The following is a 19666-nucleotide window of genomic DNA, read 5'->3' on the forward strand; positions in this document are numbered from 1 at the left end:
AAAAACAAGCAGGCACCAGGCTTGGAAACGGCCAGAGCTAATTGCTGTGCTTAGGAAAGGTAAAGCCACCTCTGATGCACCGGGAACAGTGCCTGCTGCCGCCACAGTTATTCTTTTCACATGTCTCAAATCTCCCCTAATCTTTTCCCGTTGACTGAGACAATCTCTGTGTTGGCAGATCCTGGCGCTACCGGTGTCCGTGCTCCCGAGGCCCGGCTCAGCTCGCTGAATGCCCAGGCTGGGGGCCGGGCCGGCAGACCTCGGGGAACCCCCTGCCTCCTCCTCGGTGCCATGCTGGGACACGCAGCCTCGTGTTCTGCTCCCATCCCAGATGGGATCCATTCCCATCCTGGGAACTTGCCCATACAGATCTGTTCCCAACTGGAATGATCTACCTTGGGCCGATTTGGTTAAAATTTGCCTCAGATGTCAAGGTCCTTTCCTCTGCCCTTCGCATTTCTCATCATAGGCCCACATACATGCAACTGCCAAGTATTTCCTTCATTTCAAGCTTCCCAAAAAAGTTTGACAGATTTATTCTTTCTCACCCATTCCCGATGTCGCATGGGAAGCGACACCCTGCCTGGGCCAGCCTCAAGGAGTTATTTATGCTCACGTCTGTGCTTTAAGTACTGAGCTGCGGTGGGCATGTAATCTGGCTCTCCTCGGCTTTGTAGTCTCTCAGCCCATTAGTTTCTTTCTTATATCCGTTTGCAAAAGAGCTCTATAAATTCTTTAAATGTCAAGTGGTTACGGCCTATTCCCAGCTGGGCTGACTCATTTGGACGTAACCGAGGTTGCGTTTCCCTTGCAGCTATTGGCTTTTCCTCCATCCTCAGCGCTTTTTTTCTTTTTGGTGAGTTTTTCTCTGCCTTGCTGGACACGGGAGCTGAGCCAGCGAGCACCGCAGGCATATCTTAACCCATACACGAATCAACTCTTCGGTCTCTCAAGTACATGTCCAAGAGTTTTCTTTTTAATCCAAAAGGATTAAAGGTCTCCCGAGGCCCTGGACTCGAGGGATGGGGTGGAGGGATTATCCCCAGTCTTGGCTCGCTCTGTCGCCATCCTCTCGGCTGAGCCCAGGCAGGAGCGACTGAATCCCACGGTGCTTTCGAGGCCGCTGGGAAGCGAGGCAGCAGGAGGTTTGAATCCAGCTCCTAAAAAAACCCCACAGTAGGTCATCACAAAACAACGCTGCCAGAGCCGACGGCAATTGCTGGTCTTGTTGACACCCTCCGCGGAGGGATGGATGGAGTAAGGCTTGGATTAATACCCTGGGCTCTGGCCAAGGTCTTGCCTCACGACAGTCCTCCTGATGTGGTGGCCCAGGAAGCCACTGTGGCCATGTTTAAATAAATCCATTCCTAGAGAAGGGCATTCGTTAAAGCCCCTGGCTTTAACGCCCTGAGGGCATCAGGCACCAGGCACGCTCCTCCCCAGTAAAGCTCCGTGTCTCCTCTATCCACAGACATGCCGCCGCTGCTGCCGATGGACCTCAAAGGGGAGCCAGGACCGCCAGGGAAGCCCGGCCCGCGCGGACCCCCCGGACCCCCCGGCTACCCAGGAAAGCCGGGCACGGGGAAGCCGGGAATGCACGGCCAGCCTGGGCCCGCTGGGCCCCCCGGCTTCTCGGGCATTGGGAAACCCGGCATCCCAGGACTCCCCGGAAAGGCGGGTATGAAAGGGATGCCCGGAGCCAAGGGCGAGCCCGGCATGCGAGGGGAGCAAGGGCCGAGAGGACTGCCCGGCCCCCCAGGGCTGCCGGGGCCAGCTGGCATCTCGGTCAACGGGAAGCCGGGCCCCCAGGGCGGCCCCGGCTTGCCCGGTTTTCGGGGCGAGCCTGGCCCAAAAGGAGAGCCGGGTCCCCGCGGAGAGCGAGGGATGAAGGGTGAAAACGGCGTGGGGAAGCCAGGGTTACCGGGGCCCCGGGGGAACGGGGGTCCTCCCGGCCCCGCGGGGCCCCCAGGGCCCGTCGGCGTTGGAAAACCCGGCCTCGACGGCCTGCCGGGTGCGCCGGGGGAGAAGGGCGACATGGGCCCTCCTGGCGGGCCTGGCGTCAACGGGGAGCCCGGCCCCGTGGGGCCCCGGGGCCCCCCCGGCATCGACGGGATCGGTGTCCCAGGCGCCGCGGGGGTCCCGGGGATACAGGGCCCCATGGGACCGAAGGGGGAACCCGGGATCCGCGGCCTCCCCGGTTTGCCGGGCCCGACGGGCTACGGGAAGCCGGGCTTGCCCGGCCTAAAAGGAGACCGCGGGCAGCCCGGGGTGCCGGGAGCCATCGGCGATAAGGGGGAACCCGGCGTTGACGGGGAGCCGGGGGAGCCGGGCCCTGCCGGCATCATCGGGCCGCCGGGCCCGCCGGGGTCCATGGGGCTGCCGGGCAAGCACGGGCTGCCCGGCTCCAAAGGGGACGTGGGGCCAAGCGGGCCCCCGGGAATGCCGGGGATGCGTGGCGACCAGGGACCGAACGGCTTCGCAGGGAAGCCCGGGGTGCCGGGAGAAAGGGGCCTGCCCGGGTCACTGGGACCCCCCGGCCCAACGGGCCCCAAAGGAGAACCAGGGTTCATCGGCCTCCCGGGGGTGCCAGGATTAACGGGCGGCCCCGGCCCGAAAGGCGACGGCGGGATCCCGGGGCAGCCGGGGCTGAGGGGCCCCTCCGGCATCCCGGGCTTGCAAGGACCCGCGGGTCCCATGGGGCCGCAGGGGTTACCGGGGCTGAAAGGGGAGCCCGGGCTCCCCGGGGTTCCCGGTGAGGGGAAGACCGGCGAGCCCGGCATGGCCGGACCCATCGGCCCCCCGGGAATGCCGGGAACGCCAGGGCTGAACGGGCCGCCCGGCCCGCCGGGGCCGCCGGGGCCGCCGGGAGCGCCTGGGGTGTTCGACGAGACGGGCATCGCGGGGCTGCACCTGCCGGACGGAGGCGTGGAGGGGGCCGTGCTGGGGAACGGCAAGCCGGGGAAGCCGCAGTACGGCCGAGGAGAGCTCTCCGCCCGGATCGCACCAGCCTTCACCGCCATCCTCACCTCCCCTTTCCCGGCATCGGGCATGCCGGTCAAGTTTGACAGGACTTTGTATAACGGGCACAATGGCTACAACCCGGTCACCGGGATATTCACCTGCCCCGTATCCGGCATTTACTACTTTGCCTACCACGTGCATGTCAAAGGGACTAACGTTTGGGTGGCACTTTATAAGAACAACGTGCCCGCCACCTACACCTACGACGAGTACAAAAAGGGCTACCTGGACCAGGCCTCAGGCAGCGCCGTGCTTGAACTCAAGGAGAACGACCAAGTCTGGGTACAAATGCCCTCGGACCAGGCCAACGGGTTGTACTCCACGGAATACATCCACTCCTCCTTCTCCGGGTTCTTGCTTTGCCCCACATAACGGCTGTTGGGCACGTTTCCTTTTCACCCACTTTAGCCATAAACTGTCTTTTTTTTTTGATAAAAAAGTTTTTTAAAATTAATACAAAAAAGAAAAATCACTGGGAAGAACGCGCAAGCCATTGTCGCGGGACCTTGCTTCACGCTGTTTGATCCATGAGTCAAGAGGGTAATCGGAAAGGAGACACCTATCTTTCTTTCTTTCTTTTTTGGGGAGGGAGAATGGAGGGAGGGGAGTGACTTCCTCAGCAAAGCATATTTGGAATAAATTTTACCCTAGTGACTGTACATCAAACACAGGAACACGCTTGGGATGGCAAGGATCTGGCTCTGCAGTAAACTGCTCTGTGATCCAGAGAGGGTCTTCTGGAAGACCAGACCCTTCTGGTCTGTAATCAAGTGCCCTTGTTTCCCATTTTGAGTACTAGTTAAATAAATACAGCTGTTGTAATGGATGGTGTATTTGCTAACCAGCACAGGGGTCCTAGGCACTTAACGCAAACCCATACAGCAGCAGAGATCCATGATGGATTGAGAAATTTCCTTCCCAAACCATCAGACGCCCAAGTTCCAGTCTCACTGATGCCTATTTTTTCAGGCTGTGCTTTGAGGCAGTCTCTCTGATTCGCTCCGAATTCAGTGTGGTTGGATTTATAATCATAAAAAGTGGAACACTTTGCATAAGCACCTTCTTATATGAAGTAAATATTATTTTTAACCCTCCTTGCCCAGCACCATTAGGAATAAAAACATCCAAGCATTGGTATCTGGGAGGATGACAGATGACCTATTCCAAAGCCGCTGAGGGAAGCTGGGACCCCTGTGATGAACAACGATCCTCTCTTGTGGGCTAATTCATCTACTGGCAAGTCCAAGGGCTAGTTCTGTCCTGTCTGTTTCTTTGCAGCCCAAAGACTTGCTTGGCCTCATGAGCATCTTGTTCCTTGACAACACAAGGATGGCACTGCAAGCCCGGCTTACGGTGCTTCTAGCCTGGTTTGATAGAAGGTTTAGTTATGCTTTCTTGAAAGTGCCACTTATGGACAACTTGCTTTTACTGCCTCACTATTTTGGGATGTGTAAACTTTTGCATTGGTATCCCCCCTTTCCCTGGGGACCTTTTAATTAAGAAAAAATAGTGTTCGTTCTAACCTTCCATTCAGTCATTTTACAACGGTGCTATTATCTACTTAACAATGTTATGACAAGTCTAGTGCAATATATACCTGTAAAAGTGCACCATTTCAGGTGCCAATCTGTGACTTAGGTTTAAAAAAAAAAAAAAAAAAAAAAAAAAATCACATTTGTCTGTTGTTACCACTTTGTCTCACTAATGCTTGAAATGTTACCGACCTGAATATGAGCTACAAGGTTCTGGGAAAGGTATGCGCGGATACTGACCACTTGGCTGCTCTGTCCTTTGCTAAAGGGAGCGACTGAACCCTGTTGCTTTGCAGATTTTCTCATGGTAGAATAGTCATTGCCACTTGCACTTACAGTAAAGCGATTCTTCTCATCCCAGGCAAGTAGCACGCTGCTGAAGTTAATCCAGATGCGGTTACACTGCATGTCCCTCCGCAAAGGCACATCCCTGAGAAAACAGCAACAATTTGGTTACCAGCTGAGCAACTATTACCCTTAAATTTTCCTAAAGCCTGTTCTGTGGCCAAAGAAAAGAAATGTAGCAAGAATGGGACTTGGGATTGTTCTCCAGGTGGACTGTTCAAGATATTTAAACAAATTTTCTGTTTTGTTTGTTTGTTTGTATTTCTCCTTAAGCCTGTCCCATGTTTCCGCCTCTTGCCATCCAAGGGCTTCCTTTTAAGAGCACACCTATCCCTGAAATTAAGAAACACAAAAAGAAAACTTACAGTCAGAAGGCCAGTGCTTCAGCTACTGCCCTGCTGGGGCTGGCGCTGGCCTGTCGCCCTCCCCAGGATTTTATTCCACATAAAGCTGCAAGTTTCATGTAAAGATGAAACCTTCTCAAGCTGAAAGGCTGTCCCAGCGTCCGATCCCACTGGAGGTTTTTAACTCCTGAAGGCAGGGGGGTGCCCGGACCATTCGGGTTTTGATCGTAACAGGTTACTTCCCAGCAGGAACAGGAGCCATACAAAAAAGAGTCCCTAAAATTAAAAGTGGAAGCTCAGATGCTTGCTTTAAGCCCAGGCCTGGTAGGGGAGGGTGCTAGGATGGGGCCTGTGTCTCCTTTATTGAAGCGTCTTTCCTGTGGAGAACAGCAAGGAACTCGAGCTGGTGCCAGCAGCGGGGTCTGGCTCCCACCGCGCGGCACTGCCGGCGGCGCGTGCACACTACCTGCAGCAGGGCCCGGAGCTTCTCGCGCCCCAGCCACGCGCTGGGTTGGAAGCTCCATCCTGTTACTCAGCAAAGTGACTTATTTATACTGTGTCCTAACCTACATTCCATCTCTTTTTGTTCTGTTTTGTTTTATTCAAAACTTCTTGTTCTAGCTGGCAAAAAGCAATGACAAAAATACTCACTATAACCACACCGAGATAGTAACTCGTTCAGTGCTGTAGATATTGTTTTGCAATTTCACTTTCCCTTCATGTGCAGAGCATAAACCATAATCAACCTTCCGCAGCTATATAACCTGTTACACTTACACAGTAATTGCAAGGCAAAGATATTACACGCACATAGAGTTAGGCTAGAAAAAACGATGCACAGGATGAGGGAGGCTGTTCACTAAACCGGACACTGTCAGGAAGAATTTTTTTTCTGGAGTACTGAGTACGTGATATTCGCCAGCAGAAAGGATTATTTTCTGTCGTGTGTGTGAGCGCATGGGATTTTGGTTTCAATCACAATAATAAAAAAGGTTGGGTTGGATGAAGTATGTCTATTTTTAATTATGAAAACTGCATTACGATGTGCATTTTTATATACAAATTCTTACTATTTTTTTTAAATTTGCCTCTAGTATCTTCATTTCTAACCTAGTATATAGAGGTTTTTAGTTTTGTAAATACTTATTACATGCACTGTCTGTCATAGTAAAAGTTGGTTTAAAATGCACTCTTCTTGTGATCAGAAACTGGCCTTCTCTTCAGAACTAAAACTACAGTACTTGATTGTATTGACAAAACATCAATAAAACTTATTGTATAAAAGGTGGGCTCAGCTGTGCCTTTGTCCTGTTATTAATGGGCTTGCTCGGCCTTGCCTGTAAGACCATTCATACAGACCTCTTGCACTGTGTTTCCTTCTCAAATCCAGCTCACTTGTTCCCAGCAGATTTGCTTGCTAATTAATATTCTTATGTAAGAAGGTATTGCATGTTTCTTGTGATTAAGGAAAAGATTCCTGTCTCCGGAAGTTCATTTTTAAAAAAGGATGAAATCCAGACCTTTCCTGACTGGCTATTACTAATTTGAGGAATTTAAGTCAGAGTGTTGAGGATTCCCTTTCCCTTCTGTGTTTTTTCCTTGATACTTTTTTTTTTTTGCTACGTTACACAACCTTGTCTACTGCCAACCTCCACATCCTGAGCCACAAAAGCAGTCAGTGCAGCAGCCCATAGAAGAAATGGTGAATCACCTGTAAGCAAATCACTTTCAGAGGCTAAAAGTACAAAGAATAAAGAGAAGAAGGTATGTTTTCCCATCTCATCTCTTACCTGGAAGAGGAGATGTTACTTGTTACAGGTGAAATGCTTCCAGAGAAGCCTGGTTGCCATGTGGGCAGACTCCTTCAAAAGCTGACGATGAAGAACAAGCGATTCTCCTGCTGCAAGTCACAGGGGCACCCAGCACGCTCCCTGGTCTCTGCATGATCACTGCACGCTGGACTCCAGCAGCTGAACTCCTTCCACGCACTGCTCCTCACTGCAAACACAGCCTGCAAAGGAGAAGGGCCTCTCCAGTGAACCTCATGTGCGTGACCGACGCTTCTGACTCGCCCTGCTGTTAACAAGAACCACTACTCCTGGGCTCTTAGAAACTTCAGCTGCCCCTTACTGCTCACCGGCAAGAGCAGCCACCTGAAAGTAGTTTTCACAGCAGATTTCCAGTGCTAAAAACTCACCCCAAATGAAGCACAAGTCTTGGCTACACCAAAGATGTCCTAACCAGTGCCAAACAACTTCAATTCTGCTTTCTACAGAAAGATTTCAAGAACCCATGATAAAGTAGTTTCAGGTTGAGTCTTAAAGTGAAGTATGGGGTAGGGAAAAATAGCCCAGAGGTTTTCATACGACTCCTCTTGTCATTTAGTATGGAAGCACAACTTCATGACTTGAATGAAAAGACAGGAGCAGTGGCTAATTAACAAAGATAGCTAAGTGGTTTTATTTCTTTCTGAGGAAGTCAGAGCAAAAGGCTTTAGTACACATTTAAATTCTGGCCTAAAATGAGCTATATTTTTTAAACAGGAGCTCTTCTGCTCTTCGTGAGTTCCGAACATTTAAAATTATAAAGCTGCTTTAAAAGGAAAATATCTTCTTTTAAATAATTCTGTGAATATGTTCACACCTCTGGCAGAATAATGTGAAAAACCTGACATTTTACATCTGCAGCATAATACATAAATATACAATAGACCAAAATTCCACATATTCTCAGGACAAAAATTCATTTATACAAGGAAAACCCATTAAAGCATCACACAGAAGACTGGCACTTGAAGGAAGCAGACTACAGGAAAAACTGGAAGGACCCATCGCAGCCAGATTTTCCACATGTGCATGCAGCCTGACACACAAAACAACCATGTGCTGATACTAACAGGGAGTGAGCTCTGTTTGAGCAGAATGGTCACTTCCCGGTGTCACAAGAAATACTAGAGAAATAATACAGAATTACATTGTCACATTCAAATTTATAAACATTTCCATACGATGACTGCTCGCCTCTTTCTTTTTGTTTCCAAAATTAAACAGCTTTCAACCCTTTTTAGACATGCCATACCCAAGCTGTTACTCCCTCTTTGACCAGCTCCACTGGGCAAAAGTTTTAAAGGTGAAACTTTGGAACAACACAGCTTTGCTAGAATATTCTTGGCCACCAGTACCAGCTTCAAATGCACAAATTCTTTTAAACTCTGATAAACTGTCCCCCAATTAACCTACCTTTCCCTTTATTTTCAGATCATTCTTACTGAGTACAGAGTTTTAAGGCTGTGAGAAGTTAACTCCTGCTTCCTACTGAAGTAATTTTTGTCACTGACTGCAGCAGAACCAGGAATTCAATCCTTGTGTAACACTAGGTTTCACAACTATCTCCACCCACAGATGTAAACAGCAACCTCACTTGGACTTCTGGACATAAACAGGACAGCATTATAAATGCAGGATGCACGGATTAGGAACAAAGGAGTAGCTATGCAGCAACGTGAAAGCCAGCTACGCAAGGGAACACAAAATGCAATAGATCAGGACAGTGCCAGGCGGATTGCAGAGCAAAGGACACCAAAGGAGCAGTAATTAGTTACACCCTCTTCCAGCAGTAACAATGAGCCAACTGGGATTCTGTCCGCATGCACCAAAGGCATTTCTCACAATGCCACTAGCAATGCAAAGAAATCCCTTCTCCAATCTCTGGCACTTTTCATTCTGCTTTTAAGGAAGCAAACCTCCCTGGGAGGTCTACCCTTCAGCATCCTCACTCCACAACACAGGTGGTAACCTGTGCCACCACGCAGGACATCCTCCAGGCTCTCCAGGGATGTGCCTCTCTGATGACTCCCATCTACATCCCTTAGCTGGTCAGCTGAGTGTGAGCTGGTGTTTTAAGAGGGGTGTGGAGCCTATCAAAGCCACCATGGGACAGACCACTAACAACTGAAACAAACGAGTAGAGGAAAACAGCAAGAAGGTTAGTGGATTCAGACACCCATCTAGTAATTGTAATGACAAAATGGCATAATGGTGGACAAAGCAAGAAGCAGAAATCTTATGAAAAACTAGACACTCCTGTACACTTCAGAGGAGATGCACCCACTGTCCAAGGCGCCACATGCAGCCACTTCCCAGCTGAAGCACAACCGAAGGGTATGTCCCCTCTCTTCCAAACCAGCTCGTGCTTCCAACTCTCAACTCACAGCAGCAGGCGACTTTCTCAGGTGGAGGCTCACTGGCATCTGCAGATGGCGTGGATCCACCACCAGATTTCTGACCAGAAAAGCAGAGGTGACCACCCGCTTCACCTTCTGAAAACAGGCTCCCCTTGGAGCTCAGAGCCGCTGGCAGTACAGTTCATACAAGCTATTTGCCAGCTTCTGTGTCTCTTGAAAAGCTTCACAGCTCTGCTCCCAACTTGGGGGTATCTGTTCCTCCCCATAATAAGCCCCTGCAATGGCTCCTGCCATGGTAGCAATGGTGTCTGTGTCTCCACCCAGAGAGATACAGTAGATGATGGTCCTCTGCAGGTTGCTGTAGTGATCAGGAATATCTGGGTCAGCTTCCATACAGCGCAAGAAGGAGTAAATTGCAGTAGGGACAGACCGCAAAGCAGCAATGCCATTGCCTGTTAACAAAACCAATCATCTTCAGTGCTGCAGAACACTTCTGTCTTCCCACAGAAGTACCTTTTCCCTTCTAACTGCAACTTCCTATTGCCAGTTACCTTCAATACCAGTGTCATTGATTTTATCATGACAAGGTGCAAAAGTCTGCACCTCAGAAATCTCCCTGCAGTTCCCTGGTACTACTCACATCCTGGAGACCAACTCCCAGCTACACCAGTACAGTTTGGTGATACACATTTACCCGTTCCCATCCAACATGAAGATCTGATAGCCATTAAGACAAGAGATTTTAGAATATTAAGAAATGTTATTCATGATAAGTTTTTCTTAGCAAAACATTTTTTTCCCCACCAATACAGAGATGGAATCACTGGGTCAAGACTTGGAGAATTACTGACTGGTGAGCACAGGCAGCCTTTCCAGCACATTCTGTGCCTGACAGGCAGCAGAGGCCAAAGTGGCAATCGAGGGGAGGACACATCAAGCAGGCTTGCTGAGTTAGTGCTGCTTCCAGCTCTTTCTTAATACTTGTAGTAAGAAAGGTACTTACCTAATTCAAACAATACATCTGCTTTGGGAACACTGCTGAGCTCCAAAAATTCCTTTATTTTCTTTAGACGCCTTGAAAATGGTAAATCCTCAAATCCCAGTCTGGAAACAAAGAGTACAATGAAGAAGACAGAATGCAAAGAACCAGAATAAACTGTACACAGCAGAGTTAGTGCTCCTCACAGCCACTTACGCTCGGGCGTCAGTAAGAGACTTATCGTCTGCCTCTACATCTTCCATGTGGCTAATGAGCTGCTCCAGGAAGGTCTCCTTGCTGAGCTCTCCCTGCAGGGCGAGATGCACGGCCAGGGCCTGCAGGATGGCCCCGTTGTAGCCCAGGGAGTTGGCATGGGTTAACTCAGCACTCAGCTTCGCAAACTGCGAATGAAAACACATTTTGTGAGCAAACCTACGTGAGAGATCACGGTGGGAGCCGCCTGACAGCAGGGGTTCCCAGAGCCGAGGCGCCCAAAGGAGCCAGGAATGGTACCTTCTTAACATCCTGGACATCAGAATACACGAGTGAGATGCCTGCCACCCTCATGGCACCGCCATTGCCATAGGAGCCTTTCCCGTTAAACTGGGCTCTTGCTGGTTCAAACACATCATTGCACTTGGGGCTCAGGAGCTTCTTGAAGACATTGACAACAGCCATCCCATAGCCCCTGTTGGGTTCCTTCTTGTACTCCTCAGCAAACCTGGCGTGGGCAAGAGAGCAGCAGTTATGCAGGTGAGAAAAAATACATGGGGTATTTGGTCTGTTACTGAAGTTTGTAAAGAGGTTGTATAAAGCCACCTGATAAAGTGAATTAATAACACATGGGTAATTCAGTGACAGTCAGGGTTCAAATGAGTCAGTTCTATAGGGAAAGAATCAGATTCCCAAAAATTGGTGTGAAAGGAGGAAAGGGTGTATAAACATCACCTTTCACAACCCACTTGTTTCCCTCTCAACTTTGCCTTGAAATAGGAGCAAACTGGAAACATTTCCGTGGGTCATAACCACAAAGAAAGTCTTTTGTTCAAGTTCAATGGAAGAGTTTTCTAAACAAATAAATGCTCTCCCTTAAGTGGAACCAAATGCTACCACGGCTGTGGATTCAAAAGGGAAATAGATCATAAACAAACTGAAGCTGACCTCGCTAATATTCACTAACTAAATTAAGGGAAGTACCAACATAAATAGCAACAAATAAACATGAAAGGAAATGCTTCTGAAATGTCTAAGCATTATCTTCCACAAAGGTGCATATACACACACTCGGCTGCAGTACAGCATGTCCCATCCTGCTTCATTTTAAAGCAGGCTCTGAACCCACGCTAAAGCTAACAGTACTGCACGTTCCAGGACAGTGCAAAACACACAATAAATTACATGATTAGCCATTGCTTTTCTGATTTTTTTTCCCCCACAAATTAACGACGACTTTGCCATAGCCCCTGTCCCCTTTCACAGAAAATTACAGTGACTGCTTAACGTTAAGAAGTTTTGCCTTCACTAGTAAATGCCAACACCCTAGCCTCCAAAGCTGGCTGCAGTCCTTACCTCTTGGCCATATCCACTTCATCAAACTCTCGCTTGGCTAGCAGGGACTGCACCACCGACCTGCTCATGGCCGTGTCGTCAGTGTACGAAAGCGTTTCTAAAACAGAAGGCCAAAACATAATGTGACCGTCCAGGGACAAACTCTCCTCCTGTCCTGCTCCACTGTCACCACTTCCCTACTCTCCAAGGCCTAATTATCTGTATGCATTACCAGAAGTTCCCCAGCACTGTGAGCTTGTCACTAGCCACAGTCATCAGAGTAAGACACAGAGCAAGAGAGATGCATCCACAGCAAGAATGAGACAGAATGCATTTCAAGATTAATAAGAGCCAAGAGGAAGTGTTTGATATCCAGAGGTGCACACAGACAAGTAAGACAAGTCTCTTTCTCAAAGAGTCTACAGTGTACGCTGACAAGCAGAGAAGAGAAAGCGCAGTTTCGTTTCTGGACAAGGCTGCAACAGAATCAAGTGCCTTTAAGATCCTGCTGGAAGGGTTTACAGGGCTTGCTGCACAGCTCAGAACCCCAACACAAATCCATCACCGTTTGCTAAGAGTTAAATAACTCTTCTTGTGCTTGTCTTACGCTACTCCTTCTCTGTTTTTGGTACACCTGTCCCTTGCTGACACTCCCGCACTGCGATACCCCGGTTCCCAGCACGCACCACACCCCCGGCTTCACTCGAACACAGCAAACCACAGGTTCCTCCACACCAGCCATGTGCACAAGGAACCAGGAACTGCCCTGGGGGGGGCCAGAACCTGAGCACTGCTTCATCAAAGTCATCCTCGCCCCGCGGGGGGGGGGGGGGTGCGGGGGAAGCCAAACCCCACAGCACAGGGGCACACGCCACAGCGGGGGGCAGCCGTGGGTGTCCCAGGGGAGGTGTCCGTCGCTGAGGTGAGGGGCAGGACTGGGGGCACCCACGTTTCGGAGGGGCGGTGGGCCTGGGGGTGCGGTAGAGGCGAAGACAGGCACCCCAAAGCCCGATCCCGGGGGTGTTGGGGGCCGGGCCCGATTCTGTGGGTCCGGGGAAGGGGATGTGCTCCGGGGCCGACCCCCATCCCTCTCCCGGTGTTTCCGCCCACCTCTGCGGGCGCTGCCGGCCTGCTCCCCCTCCTCGGGCGGCCCGGACGTCGGTTCCAGGCCTCGGAGGAAACGTAGTAAGTCGGAGAGCTTCACGACGCTCCTGCCTTCGAAAACGGCGCCCAAACAATCACCCAACAACGCCCCGGCCAAACAGCCCCGGAACCGGGCGGGTCCCGGCCGAGGCCGCGCAGCCGCCGCCCGCCCCGTCCCTGAACCCGAACCCGCCGCCGCCGCCATTTTCGCCGCCGCCGCCGCCGCTCTCCTCCGGGCCGCCAGGGGGCGGTGTCCGCGGCAAAGCCGCGGACACCGCCCCCTGGCGGCCCGGAGGAGAGCGGCGGCGGCGCAGGGCGGGAAAAAGGTGCTGGGAGGCCGCTGCCTTATTTCCCTACTTCCCGGAAGGGAAACTGTCGATTTTTTCCCCTCAATTTCTTATTTAATCCGAGAGCCAGGAGCCGGGGCGGTTACCGAACATCATCCCCCAACCTCAGGGAAGAAGAGCAGGCCAAGTTCTGGTCTCGTCGTACGAGCAACAATCCGGCTTGTGAGGAGATCTCCCCCCCCCCCGGGGAGAACGTGCAGTACTGGGAGCGTGCCCGGAATAAAAACAATAACCTGACGGCAGAATGCAAGCGCTGCAATTTAATATTAACAAGTCCCGTCGCCACAAAGAGCCAGAAGGGACTCCAGCTCTCGCTTTTGTAGCTGCCTTAGCTCTGTGCCGCCAGCAGGCAAGGGGAAATCCCAACCCAAACTTTACTTTAATCATTAAAGCGAGCAGATTTGAGTATTACCCCCCCCCCCCCGAGCAGATCTGGCCTGCAGCCACCATTACACAGTTCCTTTTCAGAGCGCTGCCTTGCACTTTAAAGGACTTAAAACACCAAAGAGCCCAGACGGATTCAATCACCACGAAACGCTTCCAACTCTGTCGGATGACAACTGCTCTTGGGGACAGACTCTTTATTGTTCATAATGCTCCTTGGAGTGCAAGAGGCTATAAACATCATAGAAGGGGGACAGACAGTTATATAACAGACAAGGAGGAGGGAGGAGAATTCCATTATCCTAACTCAACACAGATGTCCGCTTTCCTTGCTAAGGAACTGAGTCACTAGTAGCTTTCTCCTCAGCGCGGTTTGTTGCACAACACTCCCCGGCGCACTAAGCCAACTCCAGCTGCCCATTCTTCAGAGCGCGGTTCGTGGTCCTGTTGAAAGTGTCAACCTCTGGCACAAATTTCTCGGCAGGGACCACGAGCTTTCTCCGGCTGTCCATGCACTTGTTGTCCAGCACCAGGGAACTGGCTTTGTAGCCAGTGTCTGTCTGAATGCGGTGAAGTTGTCTGTAAAGAGCATCCAAGGCATCCCTGGGAACAAGCAGAAGTGAGAGGAGTTGGGTTCAAGCACTGCATTCACTTCCCAAGCTGGACAGGAAACAGCCCGCTTTCCACTTTCTGGCAGCAGAAATATCTGTGCAGCATTCTCCTTTGTACAAGGAACGAATGCATCAGGTATCTCTCAGTGCACAGCAGCAGCAGCGTCATTTGGGTCTGTGAACAGCAAGCCCTCGTGCTGCTCCTGGCGTGCAGCGCAAAGGTGTGCACCCTGGCAACCCACGCCAGCCCAGAGCAGCACTTCTATTTCTTCCTTTTCTTTTCACCCATTTTCTTTTTTCTCTTTTAGAACTGTCTGTGCCCGGTTGAAGTCACAGTCAAGCAAGGACCATGGTAACCTCATTCACCCTCCCACCACGCAGACCTCTGGTGCCTTGCCTGCACCCTGCTGCCCACCTGTCCAGCTCCCCACCAAGCCCCAAAACTATTTCCACTCCTGAACAGACACGAGCTCCAAAATGCAGCTTCTGGAAGTGTGCCAGGTCCAGGGCTGTACAGAGCCATGTCCCTCACATGGGCAATGCTGAGCCACTGCTCTGCACCAGAGAGCAGGAGACTTACTGTGACTCTGCTAGCTTCTGTTTGAGCGCACGGATCGTTCCCTCCAGCTGGTGAACCTCATCTGTTAGCCCGTATTGGACCTGCGAGGCAGGCAGGGAGAAGGTGACAGCAGTTAACAGGGCTGAAGCGTTCTATAAAGGCTGCGGTTCTCTCATTCCCCTTCTAGCCCAACTATGACATTTATTTCCTTGCTTTGCTAGGTGACTGCAGGATCCACTGCTCAGCCCCTCTGTAGTTTTCTCCAAAATGCATCCACGTTTTCCAGACCCACAGCAGCCCCCATACCAGACAGTTCCCCCCAGTCCCTCCTGGCAGGGAGCGTGCCGGGCAAGGCTGGTACCTGATCCCTACAGAGCTCCATATTGGGCCGATACGTGCGGGTCTCCAGGCGGGTGTGTGCCACTTTCAGATCTTGCGTTTTCCTCCGAAGATCTTCCTCCAAGCGTCGGATGTCCTCCTCCATCTCAGCAATTTCCTCCAAGGACTAAGGATAAAGAGATGTATCATGAGGGACAGGCAGGGATACAGACCAGAAAACAGCCCCCATGCATCCTCAGCTTTTACTGCGCTGGGAATGGATTTTAAACAAGGGCTGGTGGGCTTCTGAGTACTGAACCCCTCTGCCATAGATCGGGCTTTTCACACGGTCCAGGCATGGTGCTGCTGGTGTTTTATGGCCACAGCAGCTGAGACCAGGGGTGAAATGAAAAGGCCAAAACCCGGCACTGCTGCTGAGAAATGGCAGAGCAGCAGCTGTGCTAGCAGAAAGAGATAGGATGTTGCAGGGATCATACATGTGCCACTTAACAGCTCTCATGTGGTAACCATGCTCAGGCCAAGTAGCCTTCCACATAACAAAGAGCCTTTTGGATTCAATTCCCACCCAAGGTTGTGGTCAATAACCAAAGAAGCAACATTTACATTCTGCTCCTGCCATTTCAGTTCGTCATAGGCTCTTTCCAGGTCTCTAATCCTCTTGCGCAAGGCAAACTCTGTAGCTACACGCTGAGCCTCCAGCTCGTTGTTTGTCTGAAGAGAGAACAGGCTCCAGTCACACACTTCTGGAAGGTGTCTCCCTCCCAGCTGCTGCCTGTGAGGTTGGGACAAGCCTATGAGCAAAACCAGCTGGATTCTGGCAGCTGTGATGGACAGGTATGTGTCTTCCAGGTTGCTGAGACTGCTGCAAGCTCTGCAGCATAATCCAGCTCCTCCTTTAAACCAGGAGGGCAGCTGCTCTCAGAGAGGCCTGTGGGCCAATGCCATCTTTTCAAAGACTCCCTTCCCCTGGCTGCAGCACGTGCCAGCCCATGCTCCCACACTGAATCCAGAACTTCTGCACGACCGATTCAGAGCCAAGGGACTAATTTACCTGTGCGATGGCAAGCACTGTTGCTTCTCGGAGCTCAGTTGAAGCTTTCATTTCTGCCTCAGCACGCTCCTTGTTGCATTGGCTATTCTGTTCCCACTCATCAAGTGCAGTTGATCTGCAAACAAATCAGCAGTTATGAAAATAAGTTGAATGTTTGCAAGACAGTTCAAAAGGAACCACCTGCTGCAGGCCAAGAAGGCTTTGTGGAGTACAAAATGATTCAGGATTTCTGGAGGTCACATCCTGTCTGATCTCCTCACTGCACCAGCTGGAGATTGCTACCCCATGGCTCCTGCACTGAGCCCAACATCTGCTCAAACTGGGGACACAGCCAAACCATGCTATGAAATGCCAAGCAAGTGAAAATGTGCAGCAGCTCCCCCATAAGCTGTGCCAAAGGCCGATACCACGCTGCTTACTGTCACCTTTAGCCAAGCACAAGGGAGGCTAGCTTCTCTGTTTTTGTGGTGACAATTCAGATAACTCCCAAAAGCCTGTGGCTTCACAACTCAAGAGCCACGATAAATCCCAGAAGCCAACTTCTGTTCTGAGCTCTCTCCAAAACTGCACCCATCGAGCCAGGGTATAGCATGGAAGGAAAAAGCATCCCAGGGCTCTTTCAAGCACCAGCACAGATTTGGCCACACAAGGGCAGGCTTTTTCCTTACCCATCTGGGACTCGTGTTGGGTTGACCTTGAAGGAGATGTTGGGAGAGTTTACATTGAGGGATAAGCACACGCGATCTATTTCCAATGCTTCCATCTTGCACCGGTGGTCACAGCTCAGCTGCTGGTGAGCTTCCTGTAAGAGGCTGCAGAAAGCAGGGTTGGAGTCAGTGGCAAGCACGCAGAGGGGAGAGGCAGCTCACCACTTCCAAAGCTTTCATCACCACCTCAGTCATCTTTTTAAAATGAGTGATGAGCTCCTGCCCTCCCAGTGAACTGGGCCCAAGTTGATAAAGCAGCACACCTGCTTTACTGCCTGCCTGGCTCCCCCGTGCCCTGCTCTGGCATCACACCGGTGAACTGAGCTGCCTGCCCTCCTGCAGCGGGGTAGTGATCCACAAGGGATTAGGGCCTGGGAGCTTTAACCACTCCCGGTCACTCATTCATGAACCAAGGCAGGTGGCACAAGGTATCTGCCCAGGCCAAAATTTTCCACGGATGCTTATGAAGTCTCCCTTGACATGCTCTCCCCTACAAACCCCCAAGCCCATAGACCTTGACAACAATCATCAGCGTGGCATTAGAAGCACATTAAACTGCTGGGGCCAAGCAAGGAGGGCACAGTCCAGTCAAAAGCTGTGTCATTCGCCTCACCAGAGCTGTTCGAAGGCTTCGTTCACTCTCTGCTGCAGCTGTCTCTTGGCTTTGTCTATCACCTTCACCTCCTTGTGCAGCTCCTCCTCCACAGGGTCCCTCACCACATCAATGGCGCGGCGGCTCTCACGGAGCGTCAGGCACTCGATGGACACATCCAAGGGCAAGTTCTTTGCCTGGAGGGCACGTTCTGCTGCTTCCTTCACCTGGAAGAAGCAGGCAGCTGAGTGTGTGTGGGGTCTCCTTCAGGGATGGGAGGAAGAAAGGAAGGGGAAACCACGGATACCCTTCTCAAGAGGGCCTCACACTGCCTGTCTTTGCAGTTCTGAAACCTTTTAGCAAGTCTGGAATGAAAATTGCGAGAGCCAAACGCATTAGTCCTCTACATCTGCTATTTGCATTGGGAATCACACCTTGTTGGGGGCTAACGACTCCAGGAGCAGCAGCCTCTGGGTTTAGAACTAAAAGAATCAGAGAGATGTCCCACTGCTATTCTCTATTTAAAATCAAACATTTTTGATGGTGTTAACATATTTCTCGTTATCCTTCAGAGCTTTAAAAAACCAACCAACCAAAACAAAACAAAACGTACCCAAACACGAGCGTGCAACACACAGCTCCATAAAATGGCTTGGCTCAGCCAAGAACACAGTGGTTTGCTTTCCAGGAAGTCATTTCATCAGGTATGATCTCAGTGTACCTGTGATAAGCCCCCCTTGAACTCCATATGGGCTCGCCCATTTCAGAAGACAAGCCTCAATTATTTAACATCCCATGTTGAGAGCGTAAGTTGATTTCCAGCCATCTGTCTTCCCAACATACTTTGGCTAAGGCATCGATTTCCGCATCTATGTCTGCAAGGCATTTGTCCAGGGTCTCTTTCCATCTGTTCACGCTGCTGATACGTTCAGCCAGGCGGGTTTGGTTGTCGTGCTCATCCCATTTCGTCTGGAATTAGAGGAGAAACGCCATTACTTTTTTTTAAATTGCAATTGTGAATCTTGCTGAAGCCTTTCCCTGTTTTCAGGATTGACTGACCCCTCAGAGGAGTACATCACGTTGCCATTTCGTCTAATAGTCACCTACACAAATGGAGAGCACAGAAAACAATTCAGGTTGCAACAGACACAAGAATCACACCCAGGGATTTCATGACAGTACGCATGCATCATCGCACATGGGTTTAGAGGAAGTAAATGTACATACTTAGCAGGTTCTGTAGAGGTAAAGCCTTTTCCTATTCCCTTGTGCGTGCAGCCAGATCTAGACACTCTCCCATACTCCTCAGCCCGCTATTCTGACAAACCCAGGAGCAGCCAAGCTGCCAGAAGGCCCACCTGGTTGTTGGTTTCGTTGCGGAGAGCTCGGGCTTCCTGCCGGACTTGGTGGGAAGCAGAACGCTGGCGTTCAGCGTCAGCTGAGATGAGATGGGAGTTGGTGTGCCAGTCCGGCAAGGTGAACCGCTGTCCTGGCTTTACACTCAGTGCAGTCATCTCGCTAAACAGGTGACTAAAAGGGAGCGGAAGATTTTTGTGTTTATTCATGGAAATACACTAGAAACGGAGATGCATCCACAAACCGGAAAGCTCTTCGAGACAAAAGCAGCAGCAAGCTCTAGCCTGGCATCTCACCTAACGCAAGCACACGTGTTGGCGCAGCCAGGGAAGGGCAGGCGATCACAGCCCCCCTCTGCCCCTGGGCCAGGAGGAAAACCCTGCCCGCCTGTCTCTCCCCGGAGAACGGTGCTGTTTGCAGAGAGACAAGGAGCCGCTCACAGCACCGTCTCCCACGTGGTATTTATTGAGCTTGGACAAAACAGCTGATTACATTACTGATTCTGCTTTTGTTACAGCTGCACAGGCTCAGCCCAGGGCTGCCGTCCCAGGGGACTTGAAGGCTTTGCTGGAACAGTATAGTTTGCAGCCATCTTCCTTGCTACCCAGGCACATCCCCGCAAAAC

General features: G+C 51.0%; 3 protein-coding genes across 3 annotated transcripts in view; 1 reads left to right on the forward strand and 2 right to left on the reverse strand.

Annotated features, from left to right (window-relative positions):
- The window catches only part of COL8A2 (collagen type VIII alpha 2 chain), a 34572-nt gene extending 28046 nt beyond the window's left edge, over positions 1 to 6526 (forward strand). Inside the window, exon 3 of the mRNA XM_030039472.2 lies at positions 1472 to 6526. Within this exon, the coding sequence (XP_029895332.1) occupies positions 1472 to 3393 (1922 nt within the window). The 3' untranslated portion in view covers positions 3394 to 6526. The remainder of the gene's footprint in view (positions 1 to 1471) is intronic.
- Positions 6527 to 7675: 1149 nt separating this feature from the next.
- Positions 7676 to 13312, reverse strand: ADPRS (ADP-ribosylserine hydrolase). The gene is made up of 6 exons (XM_030039775.1): positions 13063 to 13312; positions 11974 to 12070; positions 10918 to 11125; positions 10621 to 10805; positions 10429 to 10529; positions 7676 to 9877 (listed from the first exon to the last, which is right to left on the reverse strand). The coding sequence occupies exons 1-6, from the start codon at positions 13298 to 13300 to the stop codon at positions 9585 to 9587; spliced, it is 1122 nt and encodes a 373-aa protein (XP_029895635.1). The 5' UTR covers positions 13301 to 13312; the 3' UTR covers positions 7676 to 9584.
- A 675-nt stretch (positions 13313 to 13987) lies between these two features.
- TEKT2 (tektin 2) lies at positions 13988 to 19199 on the reverse strand. Its single transcript, XM_030040011.2, has 9 exons — positions 19044 to 19199; positions 18529 to 18654; positions 17707 to 17912; positions 17055 to 17198; positions 16387 to 16501; positions 15939 to 16046; positions 15358 to 15501; positions 15018 to 15097; positions 13988 to 14429 (listed from the first exon to the last, which is right to left on the reverse strand). Exons 1-9 carry the CDS (start codon positions 19197 to 19199, stop codon positions 14225 to 14227), a joined length of 1284 nt encoding a protein of 427 aa, XP_029895871.2. The 3' UTR covers positions 13988 to 14224.
- Between the last annotated feature and the right edge of the window lie 467 nt (positions 19200 to 19666).

This window comes from Aquila chrysaetos, chromosome 16 (genome assembly GCF_900496995.4).
Source record: "Aquila chrysaetos chrysaetos chromosome 16, bAquChr1.4, whole genome shotgun sequence".
Taxonomy (NCBI): Eukaryota; Metazoa; Chordata; class Aves; order Accipitriformes; family Accipitridae; genus Aquila; species Aquila chrysaetos.

What these genes read in the sequence shown, in the direction of transcription:
- TEKT2 (XM_030040011.2), bottom strand. Translation starts at nt 19,199, where the DNA reads ATGACTGCACTGAGTGTAAAGCCAGGACAGCGGTTCACCTTGCCGGAC. An exon ending in GCAACGAAACCAACAACCAG is followed by an intron (nt 18,655 to 19,043) that starts GTGGGCCTTCTG and finishes CTCTAATTCCAG; the next exon opens with ACGAAATGGGATGAGCACGA. An exon ending in CCAACACGAGTCCCAGATGG is followed by an intron (nt 16,502 to 17,054) that starts GTAAGGAAAAAG and finishes ATTTGTTTGCAG; the next exon opens with ATCAACTGCACTTGATGAGT.
- ADPRS (XM_030039775.1), bottom strand. Translation starts at nt 13,300, where the DNA reads ATGGCGGCGGCGGCGGGTTCGGGTTCAGGGACGGGGCGGGCGGCGGCT. An exon ending in GAAGTGGATATGGCCAAGAG is followed by an intron (nt 11,126 to 11,973) that starts GTAAGGACTGCA and finishes TGCCCACGCCAG; the next exon opens with GTTTGCTGAGGAGTACAAGA. An exon ending in ATGTCCAGGATGTTAAGAAG is followed by an intron (nt 10,806 to 10,917) that starts GTACCATTCCTG and finishes TTTCATTCGCAG; the next exon opens with TTTGCGAAGCTGAGTGCTGA.